This window comes from Pituophis catenifer, unplaced genomic scaffold (genome assembly GCF_029215685.1).
Source record: "Pituophis catenifer annectens isolate HBS135680 unplaced genomic scaffold, rPitCat1.0.hap2 SCAF_29, whole genome shotgun sequence".
In the NCBI taxonomy this organism is placed as follows: Eukaryota; Metazoa; Chordata; class Lepidosauria; order Squamata; family Colubridae; genus Pituophis; species Pituophis catenifer.
This window is the reverse complement of record NW_027256909.1, coordinates 508,261-522,427: the sequence shown is the minus strand read 5'-3', so window position 1 is coordinate 522,427 and position 14,167 is coordinate 508,261. Positions and strand designations below refer to the sequence as shown.

The following is a 14,167-nucleotide window of genomic DNA, read 5'->3' as shown; positions in this document are numbered from 1 at the left end:
CACCCTGACATGGATTAATCATTTTAGCTATTTTGGACTAAATCGCTGTTTCTGACTGTCACCCTCCTTGAATGTTCTATGGTCATCTTTGAATGGCACCATTACTGAATGGATACACCTCTCTCATCTCTTCCTCATTGTTGTGTCCTTAGTAAATTGGTTTTCTTGCTGAACATACACCCATTTTCAGTATTTTCTTCCTCTTTAGAAAATGAAGTTCAGTAAGACTTCAGTAGGAAGTAATAATTACTATCATTATTTTACTCCTTACTCCATATGAGTTTTGTAACTTGCCCATATGTTCAGAAGTTGGCCATGCACGCTATATATCCCCTCTTTGGTATAATGATTAGTCTCAAAAATACTTATGCTATATGCCTGGAATTCATTTACTCAAAAGATTAATTCAGGTCACCTGTTGCCTCTCTTGATAAGTATTTTGGATGATGAGGGTAATTTTAGGCAAATCACTTTATTTATTCTAAGGTTATGTTGTTCCATTTCCTAAACTCTCTATATAGAAGATATGTTGGGCCAGGCAAGAATGCATAAAGGATTGGAAAAAAATATTTATCACTCTCAGTTTTCAGAGTCTTTGCATAATGTGTCTAACCAGAATCACACCCCAAACTCGTATATATTAGTCTTTGTCATCATAGTTTTGTCTATTCTTCAGAAATAATACAGTGACCTGTTCTTCAGTGTTCTCAGTCTTTCTTCGTGTCTGTTGCTTTCATCAAATGATTGTAATATTATAAACAGAACTGCATGATCCAGAAAACTAAAATGTGAACATATGCACAGTTCAGTTGCTTAGCGTGGTGAGAATAGATTTCAGTAAAGAAAAATGTGTTTCAGAGTAACTAGTTTTAATAATGGGCTAGACCTGTTTTTGGGCTCTGCAATACATAGCATTCAAATAGCAGGACCCACTTTAGATCTATAATAAAATATTTTAAGCAAACATCCTTAATCTGGTTCCTGAGTGAGAATAAACAACAGTGGTCAGTACTGATACGGTTTTACTGTGATTGATTTAGGACAATTGCTTTAAAGAGTTTGAAGGTATAACAGACCCCCCAAAAGCTACTTAAGTGATTTTTATAACTTTTTGCCAGTTTCCTGCATTTACTTCCAGTTTTTGACCAAAAAAAAAATAGACATTGGGAGATCGATTAGCTTAACAACTGTGATTTTTGCTTAATGATCACTACAAAAAATGTAAAAAAAAAATCAGATCCAGTCACATGATGCAGCCTCAATGACTTAACAGCCATAATTCTAAGCTCAGTTAAGGGTTGTAAATTGAAGACTTCCTGTCCTAGAGTTTCTGACGTAACAGAACGCTAAAATAAATGTTATAATTCTTGGTTGTTTCATAGGGCATCCATCCTGTCTTAAATTTTGTTTGGAGTTAACAACAAACGTGAAGGCCTTAAGATGGCAGTGTATCGAGTGCAAGACATGCAGTGCCTGCAGAATCCAAGGCAAAAATGCAGTAAGTAATACGGGTGCGCAGTGGTTAGAGTGCAGTACTGCAGGCTACTTCTGCTGCCTGCCAGCTGCCTGCAATTTGGCAGTTCAAATCTCACCAGGCTCAAGGTTGACTCAGCCTTCCATCCTTCGGAGGTCAATAAAATGAGGACCCAGATTGTTGGGGGCAATAGGCTGACTCTGTAAACCGCTTAGAGAAGGCTGTAAAGCACTGTGAAGCGGTATATAAGTCTAAGTGCTATTGCTATTGGTATTTTATATCACACATTTGGCTTATATAGGACTAATACATAATTATTAGTATTTTCTACTAATATTAGAATGTATACTAATTGTATTTCAGATATTTATATATCACCCTTCCTATAACTATTATCAGGATTTCCCCCAGTATTAATTTATAATAAAATTGTGACATCATTAAATCTTTATCTAAATATTTAATGCACTGGAGACAAATTCCTTGCATGTCCCATCATGCTTGGCCAATGAAGAATACCCTATATTCTGTTCTAAAATATTCATGTGAAGAGAATGATAGGAATAAGAACTAGCCAGGTAGCCCAACTGTTAATTTAATAAGAGTCTTTAGTCATGAAAATATCAACTTTTTTATTTTTTGAGATTCCTTTATTTATTTATTTTCCTCCCCCCTTTCTCTGTTTCAGGATAACATGCTTTTCTGTGACTCTTGTGATAGAGGTTTCCACATGGAGTGCTGTGACCCGCCACTTTCTCGAATGCCAAAAGGTGAGCTTTGCATCTGTATGCCTTGAGGTTTCGTTCACTTATGCCGTCACTAAGTGATTCTGTGAGCGATTTATGGAAAATCCAATAGGGTAGAATCCAATGTCTGCTTATGATTGAGCATTCTGGACATTTGAAGTAGCTTTATTTTACTAATTGCATTCATAACACTTTTAAAATTTAGGTGTCCCAAGCAAACCTCCTTTTCCAGGGTCTTCTTGGTTACTGTTTTGATGATATGCTAAATGATGCTCAATGAGACATGAATGAGGCTAACCAGAGGTAGCATTCAGCCGGTTCGGACAGGTTCTGACGATCCGGTTGCGGAAATCGCTGGTGGGCTCACCCACCCACCCTGGCCCTATGCTGTCCTTATTTAGGTATGTTTTTGAGGCCCAGTGCATGTGCGGAAGGCGCTTGCGCGAGCAACGGACACACACATATTTTCGTTGCTGGGTGAGCCCGTAGGTAAATTATGTGAATCCACCTCTGAGGCTAACCCTCCTTAGCTTCCCTGCACAATTCTTCCTTCCTTATTCTGCCTGGAATACGATCTGAAAACTTTTCCTTCATGTCTGCTTCTAGAATTATGATGAATCTTCAGTGTGGCTAATTAAGGAAATATCCATTGCACCACCCAGAACTGATCTGCTAAACATAAGCTTGATTAATTATAGTTGAAGGATTAGTTAGAATAGCTTGCCTGGTGAAGAGGGGGTCTCTTTGCCACAGTTTCTTAGGGATGAAGCTATTCTCTACTTTAACCAGTGGTGGGTTGCCCCTGGTTCGGTCCGGTTTTTGCGAACTGATAGTAAAACCAGCAGGAGGCTCCGCCCACTCTCCCGGACACCATTGTAGACGATCTGCGCATAAGCGCGCGCATTCCCGTTGCAAACCGGTAGTAAATGTAAGTAGAACCCACCCCTGACTTTGACATTGTATAAAATTAACGGTACTTGGGATTTAAGATTGCAAAGGAATACTTTCCATTTCACAAAAGAAGAAAAATGTTTTTATAATTTGCTCACTTCTACCTTTAAACTTAACACGATAATCAATAATGTACTCAGCCTTTTACTGCTGACAAGGTGGGTTATATTTTGATTTCATGCTGTTTATTTCAGCACTGGGAATGACTTTTTTTAATACCAAAGTCTCCTTTGCTGCTCCTTTTATAATACTTCCAGCTGGATAATTAATCAAAAGCTTGGAATAAAAATAGCTTTTAAAAATGAACCGCTTATCTTGCCTGGGAGGATTTATTGCACATATACACATCTGATTAAAGATTTCTCTATAACACAGACCATGAGTGGTATGTATCATCTTTATATGAGCTCTCCAACTAGGGCTGTTATGCCATGTTTTCATACTATAACTGTATATTAAATAAATTTATTTTGCTTTTTTTCTTATTCACTTATTTGTTATGTTGTTTTATTCTGCTTTCTATCCAGTTCTTGAGATGTTGATTGACTTGGATGGCTACAAAAACAAACAAACAAACAAATAAAAGCTATAAATAATTTATTGTACTATAGTCTACACTCTGGCTCTATATTCAACTACGATGTACGCTAATCTTATCACTTATGTCAGTACAGATAGTCCTCGACCTACGACCACAACAACCAAAAACAAGACAATTGTTAAGTGAGCTGGGTCCCATTTATGACCCTTTTTCGCCACAGTTGTTAAACAGGTCACTGCTGTTATGTGCAGTGAATTATGATGTGTTAAGCGAATTTGGCTTTCCCCGTTGACTTTCCCTGTTGGAAGCCAGCTGGGAAGATTATAAAGGGCGATGACATGACCCTGGAACAGTCATAAGTTACGACACTCGTCATAAATGCGAGCCAGTTGCCAAGTGCCTGAATTTTGATCATGTGACCCACCATGGGGAAGCTGCAGCGGTCATAAGTGTGAGAAACAGCCATAAGCCACTTTTTCCACAGCCATTGTAAGTAACTTTGAACGGTCACTAAACGAATGGTTGTAAATCGAGGACTCCCTGCAAATATTGTTTTCTCTTTTAAAAGTATCTTAGCTTGTTCTAATTTTCGTACTCAAGGCAGAGTTGGAAAAAGAAAACTGAACAGAAAATAAGACAATGCATAGGATAGGAGATCTTGATTAGAAACAATCAGGCTAATTTTAAGATGAGTGAACAAAAGTTGTTTTAGACAAAGCAACTACTCGAAAAGAAAAGAAAAAACACCATGTTTCCCCAAAAATAAGACCCTGTCTTATATTTTTTTGAACCCTGAAATAAGCGCTTGGCCCTATTGCCATGCACTCAAAAGCCTGATTGGGCTTATTATCAGGGGATGTCTTATTTTGGGGAAAACAGGGTAAAAATTGGACATCGAGCATATCAGTCCAAAGAGTAACAGCTGGTACTGAAAGAAGGGAATATTTCTTAGCTGGGGGAACAAACTCATTGTCAAAATTCCCATCAATGTTATATTACATTGGTAGTACAGTGGTCTAAGGCACCCTGTTATTAAGCTGGTTATTAAGACCAGCTGTCTGCAATTACTGCAGGTTCGAATCTCGCCAAGGCTCAAGGTTGACTCAGCCTTCTATCCTTTCTAAGGTAGGTAAATTGAGGACCCAGTTGTGGGGGCAATAAGCTGACTTTGTATAAATATACAAAAGGATGAAGGTATTGCTGAGCACATTGTAAGCCTCCCTGAGTCTCCGGAGAAGGACGGCATATAAATCAAATTAAAAATTTTAAAAAAAAATTACATAATTATATGTTCCAAGTTTACGTTTCTGGAATCCGAATGCAGAAGGCTAACATTAAGCAACACCGTTAAGTGAATTACTGCAGTTGTTAAGGTAGTGACATGGTTGTTAAGTGAATTTAGCTTCCCTATTGACTTTGCTTGTCAGAAGATCGCAAGAGATGAAGACATGACCTCAGGACACTGCGATGGTCATAAATGCATGCCAATTGTCCATTTTGATCACGTGGCCATGGGAATCCTGCAACAGTTGTGAGAAAAATGATCACAAGTCACTTTTTGCAGGGCTGTTGTACCTTTGAACAGTCATTTAAATGACTAGTTGTAAGTTGAGGATTATATTGTACCGTCAACTGTTGTCTTCCCCTGCTGTTTTCTCCCGTAAAACAGACTTTGGTTCTCAGCTGGCTTTTACCCTTTTTGATTCTACTAGTCCCTCAGGGCTGAGCAAAATCCATCCCTTGCTGAGCTGTTTGGAAGAGGCTGATTTCCAGGGCTACTTAACAACAACAGCTTCACCTGCTGCTTCTCCTTCTGCTCCCTTCCACCCCCAACGCCACCAGAAATCCTGAAAAGACCCAAAAGGAGAGGAGGGAAGGGGCAAAAGGACTGGCCAATGCTTTCTTTCTTTATCTAATTGACCCTTTTTGTTGATTGGCACTGAAAAATTGTATTTTGTGTTTCCGACACAGTACCTTGTAATAAAAAAGAAATTGGAATGTCAAGTACCCTATTCATGTGTACGGGCAGAAGGAGTAATAGGTTGTAATAGAAGTGTTTGTATTTGTGTGTGTGTGTGTGTATGATCCTTTCTTCACACTGAGGAAAATTTTGAGGTGGGGGGGTTGCTTTCCATTCAGGGCCTTCTTGATAGAAAAATATTTTTCTACTATTTGTTAAGAAAGGAGAGGTGAGTTTTAGTCCTCACCTACATGGACTCTTGCATCACTTTCAGGTTGAATAAATATATTTCTGCTGTCTTACAGATGTGTTAGAAAATACAACCTTCTACATTTCCCAAAGAGTGTGATAGTTGAATCCCAATAGTTGAATCCCGAGTTTCATTTCATGGTTCCAAGCAATTTATCCCCTGATATCCTATCCATTCAGCAGTTTGACTATGAAAACATTACCTGGTTCCATCGAAATCCATCACGAAGCAATTTTGTTATTTTAGTAAAAGCACCTAAGAGATAATAGCACGTCCCTGTCCCAAGTGATAAATACTTGGAGTGTAAGATAGGGAACATGCTCCTAAAACATAGTCTAAAGCAGGGGTGTCAAACTTGATTTCATTGAGGGCCGCAACGGTCCAGATCTAAGCACCCCACAGGCCAGATCCTTGAATTTGACACCCCTGGTCTAAAGGAAAGAATAAAATTGTCGGGGAGTTGTTTAAAATAGAAGGTTCTGCACTGAACCTACTTTGTGATGGTTCTTTACCATAAAATATTGAAAATCACTGAGAATTCATAAGATGCATACAAGCCAACTAAAGCTATCCAAAACATCCTAAGTACCATATTTTTCGGAGTATAAGATGCATCTTTCCCCCCCCCCCCAAAGGGGGTGAAAATTTAGGTGCGTCTTATACACTGAATGTAGCCCCGCCCACCCACTGGCCCCCACCCTTTGGCCTCTGCCTCCCAGCAGTTACCTCCTTGCAAGCAAACAGCAAGAAAAAACAGCTCCTTTCAGCTTCAGCACAGCCTAATTAGCACAAGTTGATTGGATCGGCCTCCCAACTCTCAGCTGTTTTGCTCTCAGCTGTTTTGCTCAGGGCTCTGCTGCTTGTTGCAAGGAGGTAAATTGCTGGAGCAGTTTTTTTTTTTCCAAGCTATGCTGAAAACGAAAATGAAAGTAAAGCAGGCTATGCTGTTTGCTGCAACGAGGCAAAATTGCTCAGAGGCAGAGGGAGATTTCTTTTTCTTCTTTTCCTCACCAAAAAAGGTAGGTGCATCTTATACTCCGGTGTGTCTTATACTCCAAAAAATATGGTAAACTGAAAGACCCAGGAAAATAAACAGAAGTCGTCCACAAAATACAGTGCATGGACTGTACCAGCCACCATGTAGGACAAAACAGGCAAAAGAGTGGCAGAAGACATGATGAAAACTATTTCACAACACATGAATAGACTTAGCCATAGTTTCAACTGGGAAACTGTGAGCATCCTAGATCAAACCAAGTCCAAAAATGCTAAGGAATTCTTGGAAGATGGATACTCAATACAGATCAGACATCAACGGGCACATAAGATAAACAACATCTACATATCATTCAAAAGAGCCAAAAAGAAAACAAAAAGGCCAAAATACTTCCTCATAAGCAACACCCAGGTGAGCGGAGAGCAGAGAGAGCTTCTCCTTTTTAGCACTGTGATGTTAGCTAATTTGGGTAACGAAACATCTGTAAGAAAACAACCAAACTCCAAGAGCACCAAGGACCCCACAGTTCAGCCCTGAGCTACAAATATTGAAATCTGTAAACAGAATTTTTAAAAAGTTTTTCTTTTGAGAGAAAGTCATCTCTGCTGTCTTTTTTTTCATTGCTGAAAAGAAATCTAGATACTGTTGGATGTTGATACCTGTCAATATTTCTTTGCATACCGAGCTTGAAACACACGGAAAACCCATTGACATGCATGGTATAAATCGGTGAACTAGTACATTGCCTCCAATGTTCATCTTTATGTTAGGACAATGGCATCAGTAGTGGGTTTCACATATTCTTATCACCGGTTCGCTGCTCACATGCTCGCTTTGGGTGTGTGCCTTCCGCGCACGCGCCCGCCCTTCCGCATATGTGCTTTGTTTGCACACGCACCTACCATGCATGCGCCCGCCTCGAAAACGTGGCTAAATAGGACGGCATTACGTCAGGGCAGGTGGGAGGGGCCCACCCGCAGTTGCCTCTACTGGTTCACCCGAATCGGTACAAACCAGCTGAATACTACCTCTGAGTGGCATAACATTTGGGTTTTACTTGATACAAGAGGCTCATGGAACTGTCTATTGTCTCTCAACAATCAGTGAACTTGGAAGCCTATGATGAGGGTAAAGGGGTAGCAGAATTAATCAGCTCTGTTTCATGTCGAATACAGGTATGTGGGTTTGTCAAGTCTGCAGACCAAAGAAAAAAGGAAGGAAGTTGCTTCACGAGCGAGCTTCCCAGATAAGGCGACGCTACACAAAACCTATTGGACGGCCAAAAAACAAATTAAAGCAACAAATGTTGTAAGTATTCTGCCTCGTTCTTCTTTCCAGTTAGGAGATCCCTTCCTTATGATCCTTTTAAAATGAGATTAATAATAATTTTCCCCAATCCACTATAAACTGCTGGATGGATGACATTCCTCCTCCTTCTCCCATTAAAACTCATGGTATTTGTTTTTGTTTGTTTATTGTTTGCTTTTTATGAAGAGAGATGTACAGACCTATGACATTACCATGTTTCCCCGAAAATAAGATTGCTCCAAAAGACAAATTGGGGCTTATTTTCTGGTTAGGTCTTGTTTTCTGGGAAATACAGTACTAAATGCACCCGTCTGGTTGACGATTTTAACGATTTTAGAGCTTATATTATGAGCATCCTGAAAAACCATGCTAGAGCCTATTTTCCAGTAGGGTCTTATTTTGGGGGAAACAGGGCATTAAAATCAAGTTATTTTAAGTGCACCGGAATAGTATTTTGTTTTATTTGTTTTGTTTTATTTTCCCCTTTCCTTTTAATGTACAGAACTAGGAGATTAAAATCAAGGTACTTTTAAAAAGTGCATTGGAATATCTTGATGCATGTCTTGTTTGGCAGAACAGTTTGCATGGTTACTCAAGCAGCTTACCTGGTCCTTCACCCCTTCACCTGTAGATTAAGAGCAAGTGAGTACAGCATGCCCCAATGCAAAAAGCATCATAGGTTCTTACCCGTGAGGTAATTGCTTTTCATCCTAAAGAAGTCTTATCTTCTCTATGGAGATTCTCAGTCATCCAGGTCATAGTTGTCCCAAATGTGCTTTTTCAAAAGGCAACTGGACTTTCTGGTGCAGGGGTCTCCAACCTTGGCAACTTGAAGGCTTGTGGACTTGAAGACTTGTGAACTTGAAGACTTGTGGACTTCAACTTCCAGAATTCCTCAGCCAGCTTTGCTGGTTGAGGAATTCTGGGAGTTGAAGTCCACAACTCTTCAAGTTGCCAAGGTTGGAGACCCCTGTTCTGATGTGCGTGTGTGTGGGTTTTTATAAAGTTGTTTCACTTCTCATCTAGGAAAATTCTTCAGCTCTGACTGGATGGTGGGGAATGGAAGGATTTATACCCAAGATTTATAGTCTTGTGTGTTTGTGCTTTGAGTACCCAGCTTCCAAGAATTCCTTAGCAATTTTGGACTTGGTTTGATCTAGGATGCTCACAGTTTCCCAGTCGAAACTCTGGTTAAATTATGGTCTGTTCATGTATTGTGAAATTAAGGTGTTTTCATGGTATCTTCTGCCTGTTTGGTGACTGGTACAGTCCATGCATTTTGTATTTTGTAGATGACTCCTGTTTGTTTGTTTTTCTTAGGATGTTTTGGACGGCTTTAGTTGGTTTGTATGCTGTGGTGATGCCATGTTCATAGATTAAATATACATATATATTTAAAATAGAGATTGTTTAGCCTACGCATTTTCTCCATAATGTGGCGATGGGAGGTGCCAGGCTGGGTTATTCTAGGCTCTAGCTCTATGGACTGAGTTGAAACGTCTGAGGTTCCGCCTTCCTGGTGACGTTCCTCAGTTTTTTCAACTCAGTCTCAGCTTATAGACGCATTTTTCTTCGCTCCAGAGCTTTATGAACACTCAAAGATTTTCAATATTGCCGCAGTCACCACTGAGGAGAGCAGCAAATTAGTTCTCATTATAGTGTTAAAAGAGGCAAGATTTAGCAGGTGAGGCAAAAATAGCTTGTGGGTGTTAGCCTTCTCTATGTTTAAAAAAAAAAGCTATATCTAATGCAAATTTTATTCAAACACTGTATGTACGGTATATTTTTCTCATCCATTAATACAACAATCTTTTTGAAAAACTTCCTCTATCGATTCCTGTTTAAATGAGTTCCAGATTTCAATACACTTGCCGGTACAAAGTTTACGTCTGTAGACAGTTTGCTTCAGTGGTGAAATCTAAAATTTGTTACTACAGGTTCTGTGGCCGTGGCTTAGTGGGGGGGTAATGTGAATGAGTGGGCGTGGCCAACTTTTTTTTTTTTTCTTTTAAAACCATTTTTTCTACAACCTCTTCGGCCAAAGAGGTTGTAAAAAAATGCTTTTAAAAGCCTCTGACGATCAGGCAACTCAGCTGGGATCATCAGAGCCTTTTAAAACCATTTTTTTTCAGCTGAAGAGGTGGTAGAAAAAATGCTTTTAAAAATTAAAAAAAAAAGCCTCTGATGATCGTGCGGCTCAGCTGGGCATGAGTGGGGGGCAGGGATTTTTGCTACCGGTTCTCCGAACCACCCACCGCCATCGCTACCGGATGGAGCAATCCAGTCCAAACCGGGAGCATCTCACCCCTGGTTTGCTTGTAAATGACCAGTGCAGTCTAATTTTCGATCTATTTAACTTTCCTCTGCTTCAGCCTCCATCTTTCAGCCATAGGAAGGGCATGGAGAATCCATTCGCATTGTCCGGTTGTCAAAATCCATATACTGCTTTCTCCTAACACTTAGTAGGTACTACAGGACATTGTAGAAACATTTGTTTTATAAAAATATGATCCTTATTACATCTCCCACAAAATGCTGTTTTTGAATTGTAGCTATTTATTGTTGACAATGACAAATCGTACTATGTTTTTATCTTTGTCGTGTGTTTTTTTTTGTACTTTTGTTAAAACACTATTTTATGTGGGTTTTTTGTTTTTTTTTTGACAACATATCTGTCTCCATCATTATTTTTGTGATTTGCTTTTCTTTCTTTTTTTTATTATTAATAAGAAAACAAATCATAAAAAACCCATTTATAGATAAATTAAATTGACCCACGTCATTGAGGGAATAATACAGAAATGATACTGCTTAATTTACCTATGTGGCTTGAACAATAATGTGAAAATACATGGCTTCTAATGCCTGTTAGCATCTACTAGTTATTAGCTAGTTTTGTATAGTGATGAAGGCACCAGACTAGAAACCAGGAGAGGGTGAGTTCTAGTCCTGCCTTAGGTATGAAAACTGGCTGGGTGACTGGGCCAATCATCAGGAGATGGTGAGTTCTAGTTCTGCCTTATGCATGAAAGCCAACTGGGTGACTTTGACCCAATCACCAGGAGATGGTGAGTTCTAGACCTGCCTTCGCGTAAAAACTGGCTCAGTGACTTTGGGCCAGTCACCAGGCGAGGGTGAGTTTTAGTTCCACCTTAAACATGAAAGTTTGGGATGACTTTGGGCCAATCCCTCTCTCTCAACCCAACCCAACCAACCTAACAGAGTTGATACTCTTGTTGGGAAAAGAGGAGTACTAAGTATGTTTGTCCCCTTGAGTTATTTATAAAAATAATAAAGACAGATTAAAAAAAAATCTTTAAAAACAGAGAAATCAATCACAACTGTAGCTTCGTAGCGAATGCCAGGGTTTTGGGTTTTTTTAAAAAATTTGATTTATATGCCGCCCTTCTCCGGAGACTCAGGGCGGTTTACAATGCGTTAAGCAATAGCCTTCATACTTTTGAATATTTATACAAAGTCAGCTTATTGCCCCCACAAACTGGGTCCTCAGTTTGTGGGGACCCAGTTTCCTGGTTTAAAATATTCAAACCGCTATGTGGAAAGATTAGAAGAGTAATCACATTGCCGATGGCCAGTAGCTAATAAACTTAGAAGTACATGAAAATGAACACTCAATTATGGACCAAATGGAATGATGTCACCTTCTTTAAACCAAATTTGCTACCTTAGGTTGACCTTTATCTTCGTGTTAAGACAGTTAATGTTATCTATAGTTCTTCCATTAAGTATGTGTGTGTGTGGGGGGGAAGAGATACAGTGGTGGGTTGCTCCCGGGTTTGTCTGGTTCTTTAGAACCAGTAGTAAAAGCGGCAGGAGGCTCTGCCCACCCGCCCGGACGTCATAACTGACGATCTGTGCATGCGCAGAAGCGCGCACACTCGTGCTCCCATTGCGAACCGGTAGTAAAGGTAAGTAGAACCCACCCCGAAGAGATGCTTAATATTCAGTGAGATGTAGGAAGGGATTAAATTGATTTGAAGTAATTACACTATTTTCTGTTGATTTTCACTTGGATAACTCTTCCTGTCTGTGGATATTCACTTTCTCGTCCATTCTCGTAAAATGAATGAGAAAGTGAAATATCCTCCTTTTAATCACTAGTACCATTGAGATGGGTCTGACATTTACTTAAAAAAAGTGATTTCTTCAACCTTTCAATTCTTCCTTAAGCAAACGGTATGTTCTTTCTCACTAAATTTCAGTACTTCTCACTCATCCTTTCCCCAGTGTCTGTTTTCCTTTGTTGTTAATTTTATTTACGCCTCCGTAACTTTTTGCTAGGCTTGCACACTTTTTTGTTGTTTTTTTGCAGTTAAAGAAAAATAAATTACTGTGTTTGCATTTTGGTCTTAATGGTATGTAGAGCAACATTCTTCTTTAGAAACTAATTTACTTTAAGTGGCATTTTATGGCCGATATAAAAGTGGTATTTTTTATAAGTAATCATCTATGTATGTGTTATATGAGAGCATGCAACATTTGGGGTATCGCCTGCCTCTATATTGTCTGAATTTTGTTTTTATCGTTGTTGCCTTAATAGAATAAATTGGCTTGAAGCTTATCTGTTGTGACCCTCTGGATGTGTATTGTAGTTGTAACTATGCTCCTGAGGCAAGCATTTTATTTGCCAGATGCAGCCTCACATACAGTCAATGAAACTGTTCTTATAAGTAGGGTTAAACTGCCCTAATTGTACATTATAATGGGTGAAGTGTATTAACTTTATATTGTATTAGGTCTGTAAATTGCTACCATGGTTATCAAATCAGCATGTAGCCTCAAGGGCTCCATTCCCGCAAGGTTCTTTAATTCAGAATCTGGCAATATACACTGTGACCTTTTTCAAGGAAAAGAAGATGGTTTACTGGAACCGATTGACTTCTTGTCACGTCGGTTTGACATCTGTGCAGAATTTATTAGAGAACATACTGTCACTCTGTTAAGAAGAACTGACTTCTGGCTATCTAAGGTTTCATGGGACTGGCTGAAAATCAATGCACTCAGCTTTTTTCTTAAACGGCTATAGCAGACAAGGCAGGGTGTTTCTTTTTTTTTCCCAGGGAAGTTTCTCTTCTCTGCAAAATATTAGGTGTTGGACCTTTTAATCACTTTTTAAATTGTTTCTTATTAGTTTTGTTGCTATGAAATGGCTCGGGTGCAGAGGTGGGCTGCTGCCGGTTCGGATCGGTTCAGGAGAACCGCTTGTTACAGTATGTGACGCCCACCTCTGCTCGGGTGCAACTCTAGGACTGTTTCAGAAACCTCCATTGGAGGGGTACAGTTGATGTTAAAGTGTAGTCTGAATTTAATGCAATTAACTACGATTAATGCCAATTCTGGGAAAGCGCTTAACTGTTTTTAAGAAGCAGTAGAAAATATGGGAAGGGAAGAGCTCTTGTGTTTGTGCGAGTGGGTCTCAATTTACGCTTAGTAAAAGTGTGTTATATTTCTTTGTAGTTTTACAACACCCTTAATATACAGAATGCTTCACAATCCTTGCATTTTCTATTTCATTCAAAAAAACTGATGTGGCTAACAATATTTCCTTCCAAGATTGAGATTTATTAACATATTATCATCATCAGAATAAATAAAAATCAAGCAGTTTTAAAAATAAAATTAGCTTCGTCTACAATACTGTGAAGGTTCCTGTTCTGAAATAGAACAGGAACTATCTTAATAAGGTTTTACCAGGACATTTATTGAAACAGAGTATGTAAATAAAGTACCTCAGTTTTTCTCAACCATGGCAACTTTAAGATGGATGGACTTCAACTCCCAGAATTCCTCAGCCAGCAAAGCTTAAAGTTGCCAACGTTGAAAAACACTGAAGTGCATGATTTAAGTCTACATGCAGGTGGCACCCGTAGAACTATGAAAACTGTATTGTACAAGTAGTCCTCGCCTTACAACCACAAC

General features: G+C 39.2%; 1 protein-coding gene across 3 annotated transcripts in view; it reads left to right on the top strand.

Annotated features, from left to right (window-relative positions):
* The window catches only part of LOC139326282 (histone acetyltransferase KAT6B-like), a 99,377-nt gene that overhangs the window by 30,549 nt on the left and 54,661 nt on the right, over nucleotides 1–14,167 (top strand). For all 3 annotated transcript variants that reach the window (XM_070956440.1, XM_070956437.1, XM_070956438.1), the window contains exons 3-5: nucleotides 1,383–1,498; nucleotides 2,163–2,244; nucleotides 8,095–8,227. In XM_070956440.1, the coding sequence (XP_070812541.1) occupies nucleotides 1,383–1,498; nucleotides 2,163–2,244; nucleotides 8,095–8,227 (331 nt within the window). The remainder of the gene's footprint in view (nucleotides 1–1,382; nucleotides 1,499–2,162; nucleotides 2,245–8,094; nucleotides 8,228–14,167) is intronic.